This window comes from Rhipicephalus microplus, chromosome X (assembly GCF_043290135.1).
Source record: "Rhipicephalus microplus isolate Deutch F79 chromosome X, USDA_Rmic, whole genome shotgun sequence".
Lineage (NCBI taxonomy): Eukaryota > Metazoa > Arthropoda > Arachnida > Ixodida > Ixodidae > Rhipicephalus > Rhipicephalus microplus.
The window spans coordinates 214,677,414-214,702,895 of record NC_134710.1 but is presented as its reverse complement, the minus strand read 5'-3'; the positions used below and the strand labels follow the sequence as shown (position 1 = coordinate 214,702,895).

At 45.5% G+C, this 25,482-nt stretch overlaps 2 protein-coding genes across 5 annotated transcripts in view; one reads left to right on the top strand and one right to left on the bottom strand.

Moving 5' to 3' along the window:
* The window catches only part of LOC142775962 (uncharacterized), a 90,422-nt gene that overhangs the window by 26,450 nt on the left and 38,490 nt on the right, over positions 1-25,482 (top strand). The window contains exon 3 of one of the 3 annotated variants that reach the window (XM_075878597.1): positions 9,397-10,283. The exons of the other annotated variants lie outside the window; for them this stretch is intronic. Coding sequence (XP_075734712.1) covers positions 9,397-9,491 — 95 coding nt within the window. The 3' untranslated portion in view covers positions 9,492-10,283. Of the gene's footprint in view, positions 1-9,396; positions 10,284-25,482 lie in introns of those variants that run through there. 3 annotated transcript variants of the gene reach the window in all.
* LOC119187366 (ribosome biogenesis protein bop1-B) overlaps positions 2,117-25,482 on the bottom strand; it is a 116,346-nt gene continuing 92,980 nt past the window's right edge. For both annotated transcript variants that reach the window (XM_075878593.1, XM_037435531.2), the window contains 5 exons: positions 14,923-15,137; positions 13,314-13,491; positions 7,886-7,970; positions 3,169-3,276; positions 2,117-2,323 (listed from right to left, as the gene is read on the bottom strand). In XM_075878593.1, coding sequence (XP_075734708.1) covers positions 2,170-2,323; positions 3,169-3,276; positions 7,886-7,970; positions 13,314-13,491; positions 14,923-15,137 — 740 coding nt within the window. In that variant the 3' untranslated portion in view covers positions 2,117-2,169. The remainder of the gene's footprint in view (positions 2,324-3,168; positions 3,277-7,885; positions 7,971-13,313; positions 13,492-14,922; positions 15,138-25,482) is intronic.

Here is a 25,482-nt window from a genome sequence, read left to right as displayed (position 1 = left end):
TGTTGTGTGATTGCTTGAAAAAGGTCTATTACGAGCGCTTCGCGTGTTCTGTCACAACGGGTTCATATTCATGCAAGTTTCATGGCGCACACAAAATGAGTCTTTAGTGCTGCTACCACTTACGTTTGCAAACCACCGCCTTGCACATGCGCCAGATGCGGCAAGCAATAGCTTCATCATACACAAAATTCAATGCACGCTTACTTCTCGTTTTAGTAAATTAGTCACTAATAGGGGTAAAATGACAGCGGCTTGCATTCATTTAGGGTGCTTGCGGAACCATAAAAGGTCCTTCACGGAACCCCTGGGTTTCGCAGGACGGACTTTGAGAACCCATGCATTGGAGCAGGGTTCGGCAACCTGTGCCCACTGCATACACTTGCATACATAAGCCCCTCAAGTGTGGCTTATGTATGCAAACTGCAATCATAAAGTAAACGTGATCACTATTTGCAATTTTTTATCTTATGATGAATTTACAAAATTTTTCACGGAATTTCAACCCCTAAATTCACTTGCCTTCCAGCTTCCGCTGTGTCAGCTTCGTGCAACATTTGCCCTCTGCCTGAAAAAGTTGCCGAACCCTGAGCTGGAGCTTCACCAATATGCGTAACATGCAGAAAGCTAGCTGATGCCGCGTTGACACAAGAAGGTACTCGCCCACGACAAATGTGTGCGTAGGTGATCACACACAGTGATGTCGAGGGAAAAACCGCAGCGACTGGAGGAATGTGCTATGCACAACAAAGGACCTGTTCGTCAACCGCGTTACGCATGCCACTTGATAGTTTTCGCTAAGCGATAGTAGGGCCAAAACACACACCCTGACGAGTAGAAGCAGCTCGCTCGGGGCACGGCAGCACATTTTGCTAGGTCGCACATAGCTACAACAGTACAGAGGGAATATAGTGCTACAATGGGAGCCTTAGAAGAAACACACTTGGGCAAATCTGTGTGTTTTGACTGATTGATTGATATGTGGGGTTTAACGTCCCAAAACCACCATATGATTATGAGAGACGCCGTAGTAGAGGGCTCCGAAAATTTCGACCACCTGGGGTTCTTTAACGTGCACTCAAATCTGAGCACATGGGCCTACAACATTTCCGCCTCCATCGGAAATGCAGCCGCCGCAGCCGGGAAATCTGTGTGTTCTGCGAACGTCTTATCTTACATAGAGACTTTTGTGTTTTGTGTAAGACATCTGGGCGCCGCTATCTCAGGCTGTTAATGAAGCCGACGTTTTCTTGTTATTGTACATCGCGACGCGTTTTATTGAGGCCACGAAACATTATATGCACCAACCTAACCGTTTTCATGTGCATGCATTTACCGTAATACTGTTCAGTTATTGTTAAAAATACAAAACACAAAGGTTAACAGCCCAGTATGACGGCACCTAAACCCGTCCCTAAAATAGTATAAAAGGCGCTTCTAAGAAAATCCTGTCAACTTGGCTTTCTTTCCCCATTGAAGCTTACGTTGGCATCAAAATTCTTGGTTTTGAGGGTGTTTTTGTGCAGTTCGGCGCAATTCTTACATTCTTTATGCTTTTGGAGAAGCCTGGCGCAGGAAAACGGAATGGTATCAAAAATGCGAAATATGTGCAGCGGTCTCACCATGGATATTACATTGAAGCATGACATACATGCGACTTCATTTGTCGTTACTAGGGCGAAAGCGTTAGATGCCTCGTCGAAGACAAAGATTGACTGCCGGTGGCATCGTCATTATCAACACTAGTGATGGGAAAAATAATTATCATGTGATGACGTGAACATGACGTCACAGATCACCAAAATTTGTGAAGTCACTACGACGCCATGCGACATCAGTCATGTGATGATGTCATCGAATATCACTGTTGCCTCACGGAGGCAGTGGAACGCCAAGCGAGGTATAGAAACATCGCGATGCCTCTGATCTTGGAGGCAATGCAAAACTACATTACGAGCAGAAGGCCTTCGGAAGATGGCAGGATCGATACATTAACTGAGATGAAGAAGAAGGCCTTTTGTCTTCAAATCGTCTTAAGTTGAATGTATGAGGGGACCCTCCGATTTCTTTCTTATTTTAATTCAGACAATATACACACAGACCAGCATTGCATAAATGCTTCCTGTTATATACAACCATTTTATTACTTCCAAGGAAATGTACCATTGGCTATCAAGTGAAAAGGCGCAATGTACCATCTGCTCCAGCAGTGAGAACCCATGGCTGATGAGGGTGGAAAGAACAATCAAGAACACCCATGCCCTTCTGAGTTGAGTGACCACGAAGAATCTTGACAGGCACAATCAAGGGATTTTGCATGAGATCACTGAAAATAAAATGAGGTATCACTTTTAAGACTGAACCCCCTAATAACAACATTAATAAAAAACATAATAAAAAAAATAGAATTGATTTAAAGGGAATTGTTCCAAAGGATTCGAATGCAGGACTTTTGGAGAAGAAATACTCTACTGTTATACCAAGGATAAAAAGTTTAACAGGGCAATTACAGAACACTCTCAAGAAATTTTCGCATTAAATCTAGTTCATTTTTTATGTTCCTGTACCGCACTGTGAAAGCATGGTCTCTACAAGCCCACTGCTGCCATTGTGTACCATGCCGTGATGATTCATGCGATGTTCATGCAATGCTGTGGCTGACAGATGGCTCACTACCAGGATCGAGCATTAAAGTTAGGCATTCCATGTCGCTTAACCAACGCAAAACCACTCATTTTGTTTAATCGATGTAGCTAATGCCACTGAGTACTTTGGGGTCTTTTCTTGACACAATACAACTGAGCAATACAGTTTTTCTCAATAAGTTTCAGTAAACTATTTCAGTGAGCGTGTTATTGTAAGAGCCTTTGCATATGAAACACTCGTCCAAGCAACACTCACAAGATCTTATCTAACAAAAACTCAATTGCTCAGCCGTATAATTGCAAGGACAGGCTCCAAAATGCTTGGTTATAATTTGCACTAGTACTATAGAATTATCATTAAAAAGTTAACATCATTGTTATTCACAAATATAATTGTGTAACAATCATAACTATGCAACAAATTACAACAGCAGGACACTTGCATGGTAAACATTGTCAATCCTGCTTACTGCTACCTATTTCTTGATGACAAATAACAGGCTTTATGTGAGCAAAAGTAACTTGCCTGTAGACCATGCCATGGCTGATGATTACAGTACAATCATCCGATGCTGAAGCGAAAAGTGGATATCTTCGATGAAATGCAACCTGTCGTATTGCTCCCTTGTGGTGCCTGTGAAAAGCATAAGAGATCGTATAGCCATCAAATGTCAGCTGTAATAACCAAAAACATAAGTCACTTTCATCAAGTCAACAAAGATAATTTGCCTCAATATGACCATATACCGTATTGACTTGTGCAATGAACGCACTCGCATAATTAAACGCACCCCAAACTTCAACCATCAAAATTTGAATTTTTTTCCCCCACGTAATAAACGCACCCCCTACATTCATCTGCTGCAGTCCCGCTAACCAACACTTGGGGCCACCTCATCCTATTGGATCTCTCCCATTTTTTACTACAGTCGAATCTCGATAGTTAGAACTCGAAGGGGCCCGAAATTTTGTTCCAATAAATGAAAGCTAAATAAACGGACGGCTTTCCGTGCAGTGGTGCATGTGCATTGAGCTAACACATGAGGGGGAAGTTTCTGAAGACTTACATTTATTCACAAATCACAGGACACCTGTTATTAATTGAAGTATAATCGGTGATGTGCGTCTGCACATGTTTGCCTTGCAACGAGTCAATCAAATTCGCACGCAGGTTGCAAAGCATTTCTACTTCGGCTTCAGCACTCTCCTGGCAAGAGAAGTTGCGCGTGGAAATGTGCCGCTGTCAGATAGAAAGGAGACGCCGGACGAAGCGCTTTGTCCCAAAGTCCTACGTAACTCATCAACCCATCATCATCCATAAGTCTGTCCCGGCACTTCCTCCCCCCCCCCCCCCCCCCGGCACCGACACTTCCTAAAGACGACGACTGGGTACCAGAGAGCCGCAGCATGGCCAGCACATGACGAGAAAGGAGGAGCGTCTCCACAAAGCAGATAGGCATTTTGAGAAAGAACCAACACTCCACGGGAGCTTTTTTTTTTGCTCTCTTCATGTGTGTCGTTGAAAGGAGAAGGGTTACGTAGCAGGGACCGGAAAGGGGGAAGCGTGGCACCGGCGCGTGAGAGATGCCCCCCTCAAGGCGCAGAGCCGTGCTCCCGCAAGGGGCAAGGGCTGCAGAAGATAGTGCCTTTTTCCTTTCCTTCAACTTCACATTCATTCAACCCAGCGACAGCTTTCTTTTTTTCTCTCTCTCTTTTCACGCATGGCGTTGGAAGGAGAAGGGTTTACGCGGCGGGGACGGAAAAAGGAGAAGCGTGACACGGGCGCGTCACAGATCGGCATTTGAGAGAGAGCAAACATTCCACCGGATCCTTTTCTTCCCTTTTCATTTCCATCGTGCGCAGCGTTGAGGTGTCGCAGGTGCCGCCGCGGGATTGGGCAGAGTGCTGAGATCGCAATTTCGGAGCGCGGTATGTTCGAATAAACTGTAGCAAGTGCTTGCGCGTTCGAATTACCGGGCGTTTTCGCCCATTGGAATACACATAACTTTGACGGGACCTCATCGTGAGTTAGAATTAACCGAAAGTTCGAAGTAAGCGTGTTCGAATTAATGAGATTCAACTGTACTTAGCCGACCCTCCTCAACCACCTCAGCTCGCTCCCCGCCCCCCTTCCCACGTTGCCTATTGCCTTTCTATCTGTGCTTGGCACGTTCCCCTCCCCCCGTCTTTTCTGTGAGCCACAGGGGAGTTCACGGTGGTGCGAGTGTAGACACATCGCAGCTGATAAGCACACTGCAAGCGAAGGCCACTTCCTGCGACCCCCCCCCCCCCCTTTTTTTTTCATCATCAGCCTGACTACATCCACTGCAGGACAAAGGCCCCTCCCACGTTCCGCCAGTCAACTCGGTCCTGACTTGGTCCTGTGCTTGCTGCTGCTGATCTACACCCGCAAACTTCTTAATCTCATCTGCCCACCTAACCTTGTGTCTCCCCCTAACCGGCTTGCCTAGGAATCCAGTTAGTTACCCTTAATGACCAGCGGTTATCCTGTCTACATGCTACATGCCTGGCCCATGTCCATTTCCTCTTCATGATTTCAACTATGATATCCTTAACTCCGCTTTGTTCCATAATCCACTCTGCTCTCTTCTTGTCTCTTAAGGTTACACCTACCATTTTCCTTTCCATTGCTCGCTGCGTCGTCCTCAATTTAAGCTGAACCCTCTTTGTAAGTCTCCAGGTTTCTGCTCCGTAGTTAAGTACCGGCAAGATGCAGCTGTTACATACCTTCCTCTTGAGGGATAGTGACAATCTACCTGTCATGATTTGAGAGTGCTTGCCAAATGTTCTCCACCCCATTCTTATTCTTCTAGTTACTTCAGTCTCGTGGTTCTGCTCCGCGGTCATTACCTGCCCTAAGTAGACATAATATTTTACAACTTGAAATGCACTACTACTTATCTTGAAGCGCTGCTCTTTTGCGAGGTTGTTGTACATTACTTTCATTTTCTGCTGATTAATTTTAAGATCCACCTTTCTGCTCTTCTTGTCTAACTCTGTAATCATGAGTGGCAATTCGTCCCCCTAGTTACTCAGCAATGCAATGTCATCGGCGAAGCGCAGGTTACTAAGGCACTCTTCATTAGTCTTATGCCTAACCATTACATTCTAGGCCTCTGAAAACCTCCTGTAAGCATGCGGTAAATAGCACTGGGGAGATAGTATCCCCCTGCTTTTTCACCCTTCTTGATTGGTATTCTGTTGCTTTCTTTATGAAGCACTACGGTAACAGTCGATTCCCTGTAGATTTCTTCCAGGATGTTTATATATGCTTCGTCAACGCCCTGATTTCGCAGTGTCTGCATGACTGCTAATATTTCTACTGAATCAAACGCCTTCTCGTAATTTATGAAGGCTATGTATGGTGGATGGCTATATTCTCAGCATTTCTCTATTACCTGATTGATAGTATGAATGTGGTTGATTGCTGAGTAGCCTGTTCGAAATCCTGCTTGTTCCTTTGGTTGATTGAATTCTAATGTTTAATGAATTCTAAGGTTACCAGCCTGCTTTATTTTTTCTTCATTTTAACTGTCCATTCATTCTCCGTTCCCTGTGAGTGTATTGGTTGAGGTGTGTTCACATGAGAAACAGTTATAGTGCACTCCACACCCCTTTTTCTTACCTTCCCACCTTTTTCCAAATAATCCCCCCCCCCTCCCACACACAAAAAAAGCCCAACCACGTGCACACGATTGTCAAGCGACGATGCAGGATTTTCTGTCACGCAGGGTCATTTGTCACTATGAAGTCGCAGGTTTCTGGAAAACCAGAAAAAATCGCTTATCGTCCAGAGAAGATCGTGACGATTTCCGCAACATGGTAGCACCCCCGATTCTCGCTTCGCTTGTTATCCACGCGTAGAGGCACTTTTCATGTAGAAGAAGCAAGGTGGCGGCCGTATTTTGTCGTTAATCTTGTTATCAACGATTTGTTTTGATGCTTCGGGGGTAGCTTGCTGCAATGTTGGTTACTTGTTACCATGACCTCGTCGTGCTTGCTACGATGTTAACAGTGGCGTCACGGTCGTCGTGCGAAGTTGCCGTGAAATTGGCAAAGTGCGTCGTAGGATGGGCGAATAGCTCATTATGAATTAAGACACTAATATTATGCCACGAATGCACCATGAAGAATATTTCCTAATGAAAAAAAACTGCAGCTTGCACAATGGCATTATGCCTATAAACTTAAAGAAGAGCAGTATTTGCAGATTCATATGGTAAACAAATGTCCATTGAATTTGATGCACATTGTAGATATTTGTTAATAGTTTTCTTGATAACCTCAATAATTTGACATTAAGCTAAATTGGACAGTTTTTTTGGTCTCATAAAATCCACATTATGGGTTTCACTTATGGTGACCCCGCTACTCACCGTAGCGTATGATCACCGCGGGTTCACACTTAGAGAGCCACAGGGCGGCGACTCCGTCACTTACTGACGTGTAGCGCACCGCTTCGCGCGTGCTCAACTAATAAGGCATTTAGCGCGGCGCGGCAAAACAGACAGTGTTCCAATACAAAATACACAACACTTTATTGCCTTTGGCGGCACCACGAACAACAGTACAACGTCCGCTCCCAAGACGCGGAGAGCAAAGGCACCCGCACGCGGACGTTCACCAAAGGGAGAACCGCGAGCAGGTCGCAGCTGGCAATGGCGAGCTTCGACACGCCGGTCGGGAAAAGGTCCCTCGCGGCTATGCTGCGCACTCTCATGATGGCCACTGGGCCTGGTCGTGAGTGTTAGGGCAAACCTAGTACACGTGGGCCTACGGCAAGTGCGGCTCAGAGTGGTACGACCACTTCAAGCACTATGCCCCGCTGTGGGCTTAGCGTACGGTACCGAAGCTAACACTCAAGTAAACACGCCTGCCGAGGTGCCAAAGGCCACCCCAGGCAGGCAGCAGTCCGGCGATTCCCAAAGGGGACGCGGACGAAGGAAACACGTGCTTACTCGGCGCCGACCACGGAGGAGAGAGCGCTCCCTCGACGCGCACGTAACCCGTGTTGCGTCCGCACGTGTTGCCATCAATCGCCGCGCACCGTTACCAGAGCAGAAAAAGAAAAAGGGTGTGGCCGTGCGGCGGAATGCCCGCGAAATGGACGCGGGCGCGCCTCAGATCCCCACACACTGTACCTATTATATCCGTAGATTGTCATAACAGAGCTATGCTATTTGGTGCACGCATGATTTACTATTCAACCTAGAGCTTCTTACCGTAGTGTTTTGTAGGGTTTTACTGAAAGGTCCATGTCAAACCAAGTCAGCCTGTTTTCAAAGCTGCCAGTGATGACATTGTCACCTAGGAAAACAATATTGCAAAAACACATGAGCCAGCACATCAATAGATTTTAATGTCACATGTATTTATTGACATGCACTAAAATTACAACAACAGCAGTAGACATGCACTAGAATGTTTTATAGGCGAAAATCATGCAGAATAAACATAAGAAAGCCTACTGGGTGTCTCTGGGAACTAACAGAGTAGAACCTTGATGATACAATCACAGCTAGTATGAATTTGGTGTGCTATGACATTTTCTGTAGTCCTGGCCAAGCTCCATTAGCCTTCTGTATAATAGAGGGCAGTTGTTATGAACAGATTTTCATCCAGCGACGTTTGATACAAACGTACACTACAGCGCAAGTACAAATGGCCGCTGCCCTCATCACAGAAGAAAGATATATCACGTGCAGGCATGCGTGCTGCGCTACCAGTTCGTCAGAAAAGGCCACCAGCGGTGCGCTTTAGCCTTCGAGATTGTGTGTGTGAATCTTGAAGGCCTTCATGTGCCTTTGCGTTTATATTACAAATGGCATTGGCGTTTCTCCTTTTTTCTTCAATGTGTCAGCACATGCTGCCATGCTCGAGGCAGCGTTGATATCCTGAGTTTACACATGCTTTTCACATCGACGTAAGCCATGTATGTCTTTGCTATTGGAGATGACGAGGACCAACAAAGTGTACAGCCTTAACAGAAGAGCTAAGCCTCGCAACATCAACTTAGATTGCTGGGAACGCGCACACATGCCAACTCTTTGATTTTCACGGGTGCCGCTCGTATTTCGAGCAAACCACCCGATTGTGCATGCATGACCGTAAATTTTTCAAAAACATGCCCAACACAGCTGCGGTAAGTAGATAATAACAAAGGTTTTTCGTTAAAAACTTCTGTGGCCTTCACCGATTGCGTGCCAAACATTCCTTAGGTCACTTAACTCTTTCCTTACCATGCCACTAGGCATCGTTCACCGGTGAACGATGATTTCGCGCCCCTATTTTTTAAAAAACACCGTGCCTATGGACTTGTAGTGCCATCTAGGCGATGGTACACACACTAGAATTGCTTTTTCTGTACGGTTTGCATTTTTACCGCGTGGCGGTGATTTTTAAAGGTCACGCCCGTTCAAAGGTTGAAGCGCATGTGATTCACACGATGGCGTCAACATCAGAAACCACGCACGCTCGGAAAAAAGCGATTTCGCTCGATGCCGACGCCTCGACGAGCAATTTTTTTAATTCCTTGAGTAGTGAGGAATCAGACAACGATGTGGTGACATCGGATTTTAGCTCCGACGAAGAAATTTCATCAGATCAGCCGGGAACGTCAGCTGTTAGTCGCGGGTATGTTTGGTTTTCATTCACCTTCTGTTTTGTTTGTCGTGTTCTGGAGCTGGCTGACTTGCTCTGTATGTGTCCCACATATTGTTATTATTATTTCTAGCGTGTCTACTTCATATGGGGGCAATGTGCTGCCTCCAGCACAAAGACGCGTGGACTTCCGACCCCAGAGGGATCCGGGCATCGACCTCGGCATGACGCTCCGCAGTAGTGCACAATTTATAGCTTGAGAAGTTCTTGAGCTATAACTTTCATTTTTTCAATCCTACTCCAATACGCTGTTTTAAATATTTTGCATCTCTCATAACTTTCCATAATTTTTTACTCGGAAGATATAAGTATATCATTACGACGTTTGTTGTGAACAAACCTAATTATTTGTGTTTGTCAATTTTTGTTACCTATTTAGATCTGCCAGTTCTTTCGTCAAATGTACCTTTCAAACCCTACATTTAGTACTTGCATTTTGGTATGTAATATTTTGCTGAAAAATTTTTTTTCTTGAAAAAAAAAAATCTCGCGTAGGACCAACTCAGAACTTCACTATTTTGCTGTGCATCAGGCAATTTTTTTGTAACTCAAAAACAGCTTCGTCAATTTTAACAATTCTTCTAAATAATGTTGCCCTGTGATTACTAAACATTTTGTATATTTCAGAATTCCTCAGAAAAATTTTGTGTCGGAGATATCGCTTTGTTTTTAAAAAATTCTTGAAAATTTTATAATTTTATTGTATACGAATTTTTTGCGCCAAATAAATTTTCTTTATTGTTTCAAAATGAAAAGCATTCAAAAGTACGTTCATTCGTCTTTATTTTGATGTATTGCATGGCACTGTAAACCTAGTAGCAACGGCACAGAAAATTCCTAGCTGCAACATACAAAAATAGGCCAATTTTCCCGTGGTAAGAAAAGAGTCAAGCTGCAGTACCCTGGTGTCATGCAGAAAAATGTACTACTATTTGCAATGGGCTATTAGCTGACACAGGTCCTAATTCATACGGTTCATTAATTACACACACACCATATATTCACACGAGTACATATGATCATTGACACCTAATATGTTTACTGGCAATCATTTGGAGCTGTTTGCTGCCGCCATGAGAAACAATAAATGAAAACATATTTTGCCGTGTATTAACTTTCTATGTTTTAAAGTGATACTAATGTTTTTGATGACCCTGCCAGATTTGTATCACCGAGGTTTTACTGTACTTTACTACCTCTTGCTCTTGACCAACCAGTGCCTTGTATTCACATCCATGCCAGCATTTAATCCCAGCAATGACAGACTTTTATTACTTTGTTGCAATTTCACGTAACATATTAAAACTAAATGAGACCATGCAGCTTTATGACTGACTACTGGAGTGCCTTTGGCCTGACAAACCAAGCTGCCTCTGTGAATTGAGGAGCAAGGTGCTAAGAAGTTGTCAAGCACTGTATTCGATGAAAAAATTTGACTCTTAATTTTGAGTCAACAAAAGTAATCATAAAGAAAACAACATGAACATAGGCAATTTTATGAACAGTCATTGTAGTTGTAAACTATACATATTATACAATACATACTGGAGTTTCAAGAACTCATCGCTTTTCAAGAACTCATCGGCTCTTCCTCGCGTCATCCGCTTGTGGAATGATCTCTCAAATGACATTGTATATCAATCAGACCCCGAAAAATTCAGACAACTTCTTCACTCTTTCTTTCAGTCATAGATACTTCGATTGGTTCCTTTTTACAAGTATTTGTTGCACCTCCTGTATCGTTCCAGTGTAATTATATTCATTCGTTTTTTTTTTCCATTTCCTCCCGCTTACAGCTTAGGGCCTTGTGTTCGTTCAGTAAAGAGCACGCGTTTTTTTTTTTTTTTGTACAAAATGTACAAAAAGTCAAATGACTTTTTGTGCATTTTCTCTTTAGTGACATATAACGCGTTATTTTTTGTTGAGTTCTTTCAAATTTTGATGTTTCCTTACGGTTTTGTCGCGACACTCACCCTTTGTAACCCCCCTTACACAATGCCCTGCAACAAGGGCCTGTAAGGTATTTTAAATAAATAAATAAATAAATGCAATGCCACCAAAACACCGTAAAACAACAATTTACTAGTAAAAGCTTGCAAACATTTCCTGTGTTTTACATCAGGGAACTGCCTAGCTACATACTAGGCTTCTGTTCATTATGAAGTTTTCATTTCTTGATACAAATTGCCGGCTGGATAGAAAGAAAAAGAAGCATACGCAGTATTTCACATAATCTTTTCAGCCCTTCTGTTATAACATACAAGAATGTTTCAACAAGCCTTGTTTAATTTTATTGTAGAGATTGAATAATGGTAATAAATATTTTGCATAACCAAATAAATTAATTAATAGGTTTGTGTCTGAAAAGCTTGTTTATTCAGCTTTCTCTCTCTCTGCAAATTTTATAATATCAGACGTAAAGGTTTAAAAAAAATGTGTAGCCACAAAGTGGCCATCCTCCCTGGAAACTTGATCTAACAAAACCTAATTCACGAATTCACCAATCTTATGAAGTTCCCCGGCAGATACCCATAGGGTACAATGTTGTTATCAACTTACGAAGCCTTTTGTGGCATTGAATTCAACTTAATAAAGTTCCATTCCACTTTTCCCACAGACAGCTTTTTTCGAATGTGCGCTGTAACGTTATCGCATCAAAACTAGGCTGTTGCGAATAGTAAATTTTAGGTTCGAAACGAACAGCGATTTGGCTTTAATAATTTCGAATCGAATTCGAATAGCATATATTGCATACTATTGAGAAAAATTAACATATTTGTCATGAGCGAACTAATCTGCCCAATAGTTTTTAAAAACTGAAACAAAGTATGTCTAAATGTCATTCTGTTTCGTTCAAAGGAAGTGGAAGCAACTCTGAATAGTAGCAGGATTCGACTTTTGGTAGAATTTCAGACAATGTGGAAAATATGTTACATTTGAAAATTTACCATGCTTACATTTTACAAAGTGGAATAACAAGCTTTTAAACTTAAAAAAATGAAGAATAGGTGGGAGGGTAACATGTTCATTTAACTATGAAGTGGGGCTTCGCGGTAGTCCGCATTTTCTCTGGACAGCTGTATTCAGGGTATCTACAGCATCCCTCTAGTGCAGTGAAACCACTGTTACAGAGGTATTGTATGCAGACTACAGAACCTGAAGAGACCAGGAAAATATGTTCCATTAACAGTTCTATTTATTGAGAGATGAAGGGGGCTGCAGAATACAAGTACGAAACCAACATTGTCAAAACAGTTGTTCCATTTACGCAGCAGTTCTGTTTAAGAGCCTATTGTATACAATTATTTGAATACTACTTGAAAATATTTAATAACTTGAATTCAAATTGAACCAAATTAGAACATTCGAAGTGCTCAAATATTTGCACAAGCCTAATCAAAACATCTAGCCACCCTAGTCACGAAACAAGTTTTCTTTTGATGACACTGCACATGGCAATTGATTGCACTTTATTTATCAAATGGCACTAATATTTTGCTGCCCCTGCAAATACTCCCACAGATACACGATGGCTGCTTTAGTTATTAAATGGTCTATGCGACAGATTGTCTCCTTGGAACGTTCTCTCTCAGCCCGCAAGCACGTTAACTACACGCACATTAACTGCACTTGTTCTCCCTGCCTTTGAATATCGGCCGCTTGTCACAGCTTCACATGACCATCTATTTCACCAATAGTGCTTCTACATAGGGGGTATTCATGCTTGGGCTGCCCTTGCAGACATTTCACACATGCAGGCATGTATTAGCCGCAAGTAAAATGCCAAGGCACCTTTCGGGTGATGCTTTGTTACAATTTTAGATTTCAAACAACTGAAAGGTCCCTTCCTCCATTTTATTGACTTCCCAGCCACCTATATAAATCAAATTTCAACTGTATACGAAAAATAAAGATAGTGAACAATCAGCTAACAGCAGCCAAAGAAGCCATAAACACAGGTCCTGCTGAACCAACAGCAGGCTGGCTCACCTTTAGGATGGACAGCTATGCTTGAGATCCACTTGCAGTTGGATATAAGCTTTTTAGACAGTTCCTGTTTGAGCAAGTTGTACACACGTACAAAGCGTTGCATGGCCACAAAAAAGTAGGGCCGCACAGGGTGAAACAGTACCCTCGAGACAGTTCCCTTCAACTTAGAAAAAGGTGCCTGGAAAGAAAGAAAGGCCCCAAAAAATTGCTTCAAAAACTATTAAGAGATATTGCTGTCACTGTGAAAACATTGGTGAGAGGGTTATCTGAATGTCAGATCAATGTATGAAAGGATTACTACTTGATATTTGAAAGTCAACTTCAAAGTCAAGTATCATGCAGCAAATAATGTTTCAAGGTCTTCATTATACTACACAAACTAGCTCTATGTTATTTCACAAGCAAGTTTGAGATTGTACAAGCCTGTCGCCTTGCTTACAATACAGCAATGATACACTAAAAGCTGCTGCAATAAATGAGCACACTAAACTGCTTAAAGGGACCCTGAAACGTTTTTTTTTTTTTTTTCAAGTTTTGTCAGCGTTTAGGCTAAAGCATCATCAAACCATTCACACCACAAATTTAGCGACACTCCATGTACCAAGGCTGCTGTGGACAATTATATCATACCCTCCTTCTCACCTCTGCCTGGCCTCCTCAACTCATAAGGCATGCTGGAGATCGCAGAGCGGTCACGAGTACACTCGATGTTTTGAGCTTTTACCAGTATAGACCTCCGAGCTCACACGCCGACAGATTGCGCGCAGTCTCGGAGGCCATGACATAGTGCGCCCAGCAGCACGCACACCGTCTGTCAACAGAGATGAAGATCGCATAGTGGTTCATATCTGCTTCGACAGGTGCCGCCACCCCAGCAGCAGATATTACTTCCGCGCATTTTACAGCCCATGACAGCCAATCAGATTAGCAGCCACGGCGACATCGCTGCTGACGTGCTATGGCCTCGTCAAGCGGCCAGAGCATATCGCTCTGTGAATGGGCAGTTGATTGATTGATGATTGATATGTGGGGTTTAACGTCCCCAAACCACCATATGATTATGAGAGACGCCGTAGTGGAGGGCTTTGGAAATTTCGACCACCGTGTTGTAGGCCTGTGGAACCAATTCTGAGCACACGGGCCTAGAACATTTCCGCCTCCATCGGAAATGCAGCCGCCGGGATTCGATCCCTCGACCTGCGGGTCAGCAGCCGAGTACCTTAGCCACTAGACCATCGCGGCGGGGCAATGGGCAGTTGAAGATGCGTTTGGCCGAGTCGAAACGATCTGCAGCAATTTGCAGCTTTAAAGCGTTATAATAAACAAGACAGTTTATGCAGAGAGCTCTAATTTGCCTCTAAATAACCTTTAAGACTTGGTTTACAGGCCCAATGTGTTTGTACAAAAGTGCCGAAATCGTTTCAGGGTCCCTTTAATAAAATAGGAAGCTTTACCACATAGAGTAGAAAAGAAATAATAGATTCAAAGCTGGTAAGCTGGTAACAGTAGAATAAATTAACTAGACTAATAAAATCACAACTGCTAAGACATCAAAGAAGACCCACACAACATTTAACAGTGCAAGAAATAAAAATGCAAATGTTCTTACTTGTGACCTCCTATGAGACAACTGGTGAATCACGACGCCACTCTCACCCCCACTGCCACCAGTCAGCACAACGGCAAAGTAGTCTCCCTTGGCATGCCACGTTACTTGTGACACTGTGTGTCGGTGCATTACACTGAGTCGTAGTCCTTGGCTATTGAACTCTTTTGCTGTAGGTAACACTGGTTCCCAGGTTGCGGCAGTAAACTTGTCACCTTCTGCATACAGATACAGTTATATGGAGCAGTGTACGTCTTGACATAATAAACATACGCATTTTACAAACTACAATGATAAAGTCGTACTTTGTAGAAGTGCTAACACCACAAAGTGTGTTAGCACTTGAGTGTGTTCTTGTGTTTGTTATGTCTTTTTAATGTTGTGTAATTTTGTGTAATGATTTATAGATATGTGGGGTTTAACATCCCAAAACCCCCATATGATTATGAGAGACCCCGTTGGGGAGGGCTCCAAAAATTTCAACCATCTGGGGTTCTTCAACGAGCACCCAAATCTGAGCACACGGGCCACAGCATTTCTGCCTCCATCGGAAATGCAGCCGCCGCAGCCGGGATTTGATCTCGCGACCTGTGGGTCAGCAGCCAAGTGCCTCAGTCACTAGACCACCGCGCCGGGGGCATAATTTTGTGTAAGGTTGTTTAGAGTGTGGATCACAATATGTATAATAATTTGGCTGGCGATATCGTCGATCTAAAGGTAATTATAAATATTTGTTGTTTGGTTCGTTCCGAACATGTCTAGTGTGTCCGTTCACTCCAAGAGCGTGGCACTCTCCACCTCGAGATCCCACACTGGCTGCCAAACGTCGAGCTCTTGGAGAATCGGACAACAGTTTTCGCAGTTCGAAACAGCCATTTTTTGGGCTGGGGTAGAGTAGGCTCGGGAGAGATTTCCAGTGCTAATGTCGGCGGTGTGCTTTGTTGAGAGTGAGGAGATTGATTGTTGCGACGTGTTTGAACTTGTCAGCACGTTGAGTGTTTATTTTTTCTGCTCGCAAGTGTTTTTTTTTTGTTGCTATTGTTGTTGTGGTTAGTTTTCAAGAATGTTGTTCAGTTGGGACAAGAGCCATGCGGTCAGCATCCTGGAGTAAGCAAAGCTTTGAGCACGTGGACTGTAGGCCAAGCCCGAAGCGAGTGACTACGGAAGCCTCGTGGGTGGTCCGATTTTCTTTAAATAGCTTATTCTATCTCTTTGAGCTCAGGGAGTGGGCGTCGTTGCTGTCTTGTCTTGTGGCTCGACGTCGCGGCACCGTGACACCGTTCGGGACGGTGGGCGCCAATCGCTCGGTAAGCAGCTGTGTGCACGGAGCGAGTAAGGCCACCTTACAGAGTGAATGTCTCCTTGCGGCTGTCTCTTCTGTGTCTGGGCTGGGTGCTGGGTGGATGTTGTCAAGCGACTCATTAGGCCTAAGGCTATGCGCAGCCGCCTGTCGCACATGGCACAGCTAACAAGTTCGTGGCATTGAGGTATTGCACTCTGCTTCCCTCACTTTTTTTTTCTTGCGATGTACGAGTTAAGTAAAGTGACCTTTTTTTTTATTTTGCCGGTCGTCTTGGCTGCCACCGATGTATATGCTAGCAGTACTGACCATCGTACCACATGGGCGAGGAGCCCATGTGGTACGATGGTCGAGTAAGGCCACCGATGTATTTGCTAGCAGTACTGAACATCGTACTACATGGGCAAGGAGCCCGAAGCTTTCTTCCCTTTGGCCTACTGCATTGTTTCGGTCGAGTGTTCCAAGTGCTCACAGCGGGAGTGATGTGACCTGCGGCTGGCAGTCTTCTGGACATTGTCTTCACCTTTGACCTGGAATGCAGTCGTGAGATCGGGCGGTGGACATGCCTGGGACCTGCGCCTGCAGTCCGGCACCCTTGTGAGTGCAGGTCAAAACCAGACGACGTGTCAGCGCGAGTGACGGTTCCTCGCGCTGACAGCAACGTGGCCGTAGCAGGACCGGCACTGAGGTGAAGTCGTCAAGCCGGACAGTGCAGCAGTGTCGACCGGTGGCCCTGTCGTTGTGCACAGACATTCTTTAGGGACATGTGTGGTCATCTTTTGTTAAAGCTTGTGTAACTGTTTTCTTTCATGCTGCTTTTTTTGGGATATGGTTAGAATTAAGGTTGGGGAGATGTAAATTGTCAATATGTTTGATTGGGCGAGTTGGTGATACATGATTGTTTTGAAATGAGAGCACACTACTAGAGGCGGACAGAAAGACAGGCACAAGCGCTTACTACCAACTGAAAATTTATTCGGAAAACTATGAATATATACTGACAAATGAAACAGAGTCATGGCACATACGATAAGACCAAATCACGGACCAAAATAACTGAACCAATAAAAGATCTATGTGCGTCAGCCCCACCTTACCAACGCCCACTGTGCCTTAGAGTGATTACTTAACTCCTATGGCATCTGCTACTGTCTAGAAATGCTAGCTCCTAATCGGACAGAGCTATTGATGGTTTGCTACGCAAGTCAAGTGTTCACGTGCTATGTATGTTGCCTCAATTATAAGCCTTGTGCGCTCATATTTGTATTTGTTAGGTACGACAGTGTTATCAAACTGCACTTCACAGCCACATCTAGTGACATGCTGGGCCAGAAAACCATCGTTGCCGCTGCGAACACTGCACTGCAGACACTATCATCTGCTTGATCATTTTTAAATTGTGGCTTGAGAATGTGTGTAAAAATTCGACAATGGGAAAGCTCTCCTTTGCAAAGAAAATGTATAATTTATTTTGATTCATCTGTATATTAAAAATATTTCAGCTCCATAATTTAATGTGAAGGAGAACACAAATAAAAGCATACATGCTTATGAAACACTCAGTTCTCAGTTCATTGCCTTATTACTTCATACTACTTGTTCTCTCTTGGTTGCTTAGACAACATGGGTTGACAGGGTCAACATGCTGAGGTTTGGTTGCTGAGGTGTTAATTAAGATTTCAATCATTTTTTATCTCTTTAATACATCATTCCCTTTATTTCACTTTAACATTTCATTGACTAATAATTCATGTTTCATTACATTGCATGTGCTTGCTACATTATTTCACATTTGATTTACTAATAAGTATATATATTCCACATCCGATTTACATTTCCCTTTCTCATTCCTTCACCCTATGCACTAATTAATTCTGATCACTTTAAATACCCTTATAACGTTAGGTACTCCCAACCCCTCACTTTTAAGGTTTGCACAACTCAGCCAGGGTTCACTCTCTCTGAAATTAGACCACCTGATTTTCGGTACCCCTATTTCACACTGCCAGATTTGCTGACGCATGAGCCATACAAGGCTTTTACCATAAAGGGGCCCTGCGACACTTTTTCAGCATGGTCAGAAAATACTGCTAATTGGTAGCCAATGACGATATATATAAGATCTAGCCGACAGTAATGCCAAGGAAAGTATAGAGGAAGTTATTAGATCGAATTGTAATGTAAATGTCAAGAAAGAAAAGTGGGTAAAAAGACAACTTGCCGTGAGCAGGAACCGGACCTGCGACCTTGGAATGACGCGTTCGATGCTCTACCACTGAGCTATCATGACGGCTATCCCCCCAGCCACTTTATTGGATATATATGTGAATTTAAACGTGGGAGTGTCAGTCAGCGCTACCAGAAGCCAGGGAGACAAGTGTGGCACACTCTTCATGAGCCTGTTTGGCGTCACCTAGCACATGAACTTATTACGCCCTGGTAGCTGACCGATAGTCCCTCGTATACAACCTAAAGGCACCAAGCCTGCTAGTACGAGACCCTCATTAATGAATAACAAAAAGTGTATACTTAAGGGCTCGTTTTTCCATGTTTTGACACAATATTAACAAGATCTAGTAGACAATTATGCCAGGGAAAGTATAGAAGTTATTAGAACAAATTATAATGTAAATGTCAAGAAAGAAAAGTGGGTGAAAAGATAACTTATATAGATAACATATATACCCAATAAAATGGCTGGGGGGATAGCCGCCATGGTAGCTCAGTGGTAGAGCATTGAACGCGTCATTGAAACGGGGACACAAGACGAGGACACATGGCACAGGCGCTAGCGCCTGTGCTGTGTGTCCTCGTTTTAGGTCGCAGGTTCGGTTCCTGCCCACGGCAAGTTATCTTTCCACCCAATTTTCTTTGACATTTACATTACAATTCGGTGTAATAATTTCCTCTATACTTTCCTTGGCATTATTTGTGTGCTAGGTCTTATTAATATTGTCGCGTGCTTGCTCAAGAAAGACGATGGCAGTTGTGGATGTGCCACAAAGGACTACGAAATGGACGAAAAAGAAGAACTCGCTAGCGCGTTCTAATTGAAAAGATCGACCTGCTTCTGGTGTCTCAATCTCTGCGGCAAGACCTTTGTTTTGACGTCGTGACACTGGTGGAGGTGCTGGAGCCTACAACCGGATGCAGGACAGTCTTGCTCGGACCCGTTCACCTAATCCAGAGACCCAGCCCCTCGTCACGACTACGGTGCACCGATTCAGTTGGCGCCTACTAGGCCTAAGTCCAGAGTCCGCACCTGTTCCGCCTCTAACCAGCATGGCAGCTCCTACCACATCCATGGCTACCCCTCCATCGCAGACCACTCTTCCCTCGCAGGTGACTCTTGAACATCCTCGCATTCCTGAAGTTTTCCATGGGAAAGAGTAAGAGGATGTCGAGGACTGGCTCAAACAGTTCGAACGGGTCGCTGTATCTAACCACTGGAACGAACAGCACAAACTTGGCCATGCATATTTCGCCCTGGAAGATAGCGCTCGCACGTGGTACGAAAACCACGAGGCTACTATCCAATCTTGGGACGATTTCCGTCGAAAGCTCCTCGCCACATTTTCGAACACGGACCGACGGGATCGCGCACAGCAACTGATTGAGGCTCCCGTACAAAAACCCAACGAAACAGCCGCCATGTACGCAGAAGGTATGATCCGTCTGTTTCGACGAGCCGACCCTGACATGCCCGAGGCGAAGAAGGTGCATCACCTAATGCAGGGTGTCAAAGAACCAGTGTTTGCGGACCTCGTACGAAATCCACCTACGACAGTAGATGAATTCATAAGAGAGGCGACTGTCATCGAGCGCACACTGCGACAACGATACCGACACTTTGACCGCCTGCCGAACCACACGGCAGTAAGTGCTGCAGTTCAGAACACCGCCGTATGTGAAAGTTCCCTGCGACAAATGATTAGTGAAATACTGCGTGAGGAACTTCGGGCCCTCTGCGTCCCTCCTACCCAACCCCCCGTCGCATATGTTGCCGAAATCGTCCGCCAAGAGTTGAGGCAAGCCGTTACACCACCCGCACCAAGTCCTGAGCCACATCCAGCGAGCTACGCTGATGCGGTCCGCCGTCCTCTACCGTCATTTGTGGCGACACCCTTCTAGCCACGGCCTGTGGCCGTACCTTGGTGGCAACGGGATTCTATGAGACGACAACCAGTTCCCCTAACTGCCTTGTGGCGCATGGCCGACCGTCGGCCTATTTGCTTCCGCTGCGGAGAACCAGGTCACATTGCCCGCTATTGCCGTCATAGCGATTCCGGGTTCGGGACCTTTTCTCGTCCCGCTTCTTTCCGCTCTGAAGACCGTCGTGCCCACGATGCCGATCAACTGTCGACTGGCCAAGCAACTACACTGCGTCGCTGGCGATCGCCATCTTCAACGCGTCACCGTGACTTCCCTCAGAGCTACGCGGACGTCACCAGAGGCCGTTCGCCTAGCCCGCGCCAGGGAAACTAACTGCTGCGACCTCTGGGGGCAAGGTTGCCAATCATCGAGACACCAAGTTCCCCCTATCATCGCAAGAAGATATGACGACAACCACGACGAATACGACGACGAATACTAATGCCGGTGAAGTTGTACGTGCTGATCTTGGCGTTTTCATTAACGGACATCACGTTACAGCACTGGTCGACACTGGCGCCGACTTCTCAATCATGCGACAAGAACTCGCCGACTGACTTAGAAAGGTCAAGACACCGCGGACAAGGCCGCACATAAGGAGTGCTGGTGGTCAGCTGATGACTCCCACGGGTAAATGCACCACTCGACTTCGCATTGGGGATTCTAGCTTCGTGGCCACTTTCGTCCTGTTGCCAGACTGCTATAAAGAGCTAATTTTGGGCATGGATTTTCTTCGAGATCATGGCGCTGTTATCAAGATCCCTCAACGTATGGCGACGTTTTGCGCACATCCGTATGTCGACGACAGCAGCGACGAACTACGCGGCCGTTTGCGAATAGCCAACGATGTGACGCTCCCACCGAGATCCTGCTGCCTTGTGTCTGTGTCCAGTGGGTGGCATTCCTATAAAGATGTGATAGTGGAGCACATAATCGCTCTTTTGCTCACGCAAGGCATTCTGTGAGAAGCATCCTAACGCTTACTGGTGGACAGGCAGAAGTGTTTCTCACAAACTTCAGCAACGAGCGCCGTCAAATCCAGAAGGGTACCACAATTGCCTACTTCGACGATATAGACCAAGCCGGGGATTGCTGTGCTTTGCGACCAGACGACGCTACAGTCCCTGCCTCGACAACTTTGTCGGTGGACATCTGCTCCACGCTACCGCCCTCTGATAGGAAGCGCCTGCTTGGACTTATACACCAATTCGAAGACTGCTCCTCGCGTACGTCTAAGGTCCGGCAGACACCATTGACCAAGCACCGCATCATTACTGAAGATAACACGCAACATCGGCAGAACCCCTACCGTGTGGCTCCGAAAGAACGCGAGGAGATTCAGAAGCAAGTACAGAAGATGCTCATGGATGACGTCATACAACCTTCAAAAAAGTCCTTGGGCGTCCACCGTGGTTTTGGTCAAGAAAAAAGACGGTAGCTTGCATTTCTGTATTTATTATCGCAAGTTGAACCAAGTCACGAAGAAAGACGTCTATCCACTGCCTCACGTAGACGATTCACTCGATCGGCTGCGTCATGCGCGCTATTTCTCTTCAATGGACCTCCGAAGCGGCTACTGGCAGATAAAAGTCGACGAGAGAGATCGTGAAAAAACAGCCTTTGTGACGCCTGATGGCCTTTACGAATTTAAGGTGCTTCCTTTTGGGTTGTGCTCGGCGCCAGCCACTTTTCAGCGTCTCATGGACATGTACTATCAGGCCTGAAGTGGCAAACTTGCTTGGTCTATCTGGACGATGTTGTTGTATTCTCAGCATCATACGAGGAACATCTCAGCCGTTTATTCACCGTCCTCCAAGCCATACGCTCGGCCGGCCTGACTTTAAAACCAGAAAAATGTCATTTTGGTTTCAACGAACTCAGCTTCCTAGGCCACGTCGTCAGTCACGAGGGTGTTTGACCTAACCCGGCCAAAATAGACGCCGTAGCGCAATTTCCTGCACCCCGTGACAAAAAGGCTGTGAGACGCTTCTTAGGGTTGTGCGCCTATTACCGGCGATTTATCGAGGACTTTTCGTCTATTGCGGTGCCATCGACACGACTCACACGTGAAGACGTCCCTTTCTTTTGGGGTGAACAGAAGCAAATGGCATTCATAAACTATGAGAACGCCTGCAAACACCTCCAGTCCTTTCGCACTTCGACCAGGACGCCCCTACAGTACTTCACACTGACGCCAGCAATGTAGGTCTAGGTGCCATTCTGGTGCAGTGGCAAGACGGCTGTGAAAGAGTAATAGCCTACGCCAGCAGAACTCTCTCTCGCACGGAGGAGAACTACTCGACCACCGAGAAGGAGTGTCTCGTCGTGGTGTGGGCAGTCATCAAATTTCGTCCGTATTTGTACGGCTGCTACTTCAAGGTTGTTAGCGACCATCACTCTTTGTGCTGGCTCACCAACCTTAAAGATCCATCTGGTCGTTTGGCGCGCTGAAGCCTAAGGCTTCAAGAGTTTGACATGACTGTCGTCTGTAAGTCTGGGAAGAGGCACACCGACGCCGACTGTCTCTCTCGCTCCTGATGACGTAAACATCAACGCGGCATTTTTGGGAGTTGTCAACACGGCCACTATCGCACGAGAGCAGCACAGTGACCCTGAGCTGTTACCACTCATTGAATATTTAGAAGGACGATGTAAAGACGTGCCGCGGTTATTTGCTAGAGAACTGCCATCTTTTTGCTAGCGAAACGATGTTCTCTATAAGAAAAACTTCTCACCAACCGGTAACCCGCACTTGCTCGTCGTGCCTGCCTCTTTTCGAAAAGAAATTATGGAAGCGTGTCATGATGAAGCAACTTCTGGTCATCTAGGCTACACCTGAACATTGTGCCGACTACAATGCAAGTACTACTGGCCAAAGTTACCTGCCGCTGTTAACCATCACGTGCGAACTTGCACCGACTGCCAAAGACGCAAAGCGCCTCCCAGCAAGCCAGCCGGTCTTTTACATCCAGTCGAAGAATCAGAAAAGCCATTCACCCAGATTGGAATGAATTTCCTGGGTCCCTTTCCAACTTCCACAACAGGGAACGGATGGATTATTGTGGTCACTGATTACCTGTCCCGTTATGTGGAGACTAAAGCTATGCAGAGCGGCACAGCAGCAGAATCCGCTCAGTTCTTCATCGAAAACATCGTCCTTCGGCATGGCGCTCCGACAACAGTGATCACAAACAGAGGACCTGCCTTCACCGCAGAGCTTTTGGAGTCAGTTCTCAGACTCAGCGGTACAGCTCACCGGAGAACAACTGCATACCATCCGCAGACAAACGGACTGACGGAGCGCCTCAATAGGACCCTCACAGACATGATCAGCATGTACGTTGACACGGAACATAAAAACTGGGATCAGATATTACCGTACGTGACCTTTGTTTATAACACCGCTCGACAAGAAACCACTGGAATGACACCGTTCAGTCTGATCTATGGTCGCGAAGTCACGACAACATTGGACGCCATGTTGCCGCATGAGTGTGACGACATCCATGTAGACGCCGAAGAATTCACTGAGCGTGCCGAAGAAGCCAGACAGCTCGTGCGCGTGCGCATCTGCCATTAGCAGCATCAAGATGCACAACGCTAAGACACCCAACACAAGTTTATTAGCTTCACACTAGGTGAGAAAGTGTGGGTCTGGATTCCGACCACGACGTGGACTGTCTGAGAAACTGCTACGACGGTACTTTGGTCCATACAGCGTCACGCGACGCTTGAACGACGTGAACTACGAAGTTGTTCCCGACACTGATTCTAGTTCTAAGCGCCAAAAGCATTAACCCGAAGTCGTGCACGTCGTGCATATGAGACCATATTTATTGAGTTAATTGGCTCCCGGTTACCGTTTTCGTTTGACCACTTCATACGCCTGGTACCTAAGTTGCGCATCGGGACGATGCTTCTTTCGGAGGGAGGCAAATGTCACGTGCTTGCTCAAGAAAGAGGATGGCAGTTGTGCATGTGCCGCGAAGAACTACGAAATGAACGAAAAAGAAGAACTCGCTTGCGCGTTCTAATTAAAAAGATCGACCTGCTTCTGGTGTCTCAATCTTTGCCGCAAGACCTCTGTTTTGACTTCGTGACAATATTGTGTCAAAGCACAGAAAAATGAGCCTTTAAGTATACAGTTTTTCCTCTATATATATATATATGAGTGTGTGTGTGTGTGTGTGTGCGTGTATTTCATAGTTTCCGGATAAATTTTCAGTTGGTAGTAAGTGCTTGTCTCTGTCTTTCTTTCTATGTCTAAGTAGTGCGCTCTCATTTCAAAACTCCCTGTAAAGCTGTTTGCATCTCATGGAGCACTTGTCTCGTGCATAGGCCACATTTCGGGTTCACAACTACTGAGCCGTAGATGGCATTGTGCTCGTGAGCATTTGTTATCACGACCATCATCATCATGGTTAGAACAATGGTGCCAGCAGTGACGCTTGGCGGCAAGGTTTGATGGCGGCACGGGAGGGATGAGCGGGGCTCTTTGGCGAGCGGCGGTTGGCACGAACGGTTGTAACTAGCGGTGGGTCTCTGGTAGGCGACACCGCGGTCCATCTGCTGTGGACCCTCGTGGTAAGTCAAGCGTTGGCGAAGTCGCCTTGAGTGTGTTCTTGTGTTTGTTGTTTTTTTAATGTTGTGTAATTTTGTGTAAGGTTGTTTAGCGTGTGAATCACAATATGTATAACAATTTGGCTGGCGATATCGTCGATCTGAAAGTAGTTAGATGTTTGTTGTTTGGTTCATTCCGACCATGTCTACTGCGTCTGATATGTTGGGTTCAATGTCCCAAAACCACCATATGATTATGAGAGACGCCGTAGCGAAGGGCTTCGGAAATTTACACCACCTGGTGTTTTTGAACGTGCACCCAAATTTGAGCGCACGGGCCTACAGCATTTCCACCTCCATCAGAAATGCAGCCGTCGCAGCCGGCATTCGATCCCGCGACCTGCGGGTCAGTAGCCGGGTACCTCAGCCACTAGACCACCGCTGCGGGGTGTGTCTACTGTGTCTGTTCCCTCCAAGAGCGTGAAGATCTCCACTTCGAGACCCCACAACTTTAAGACAACATGGGTCTTACACGAATGCCACAGATACAG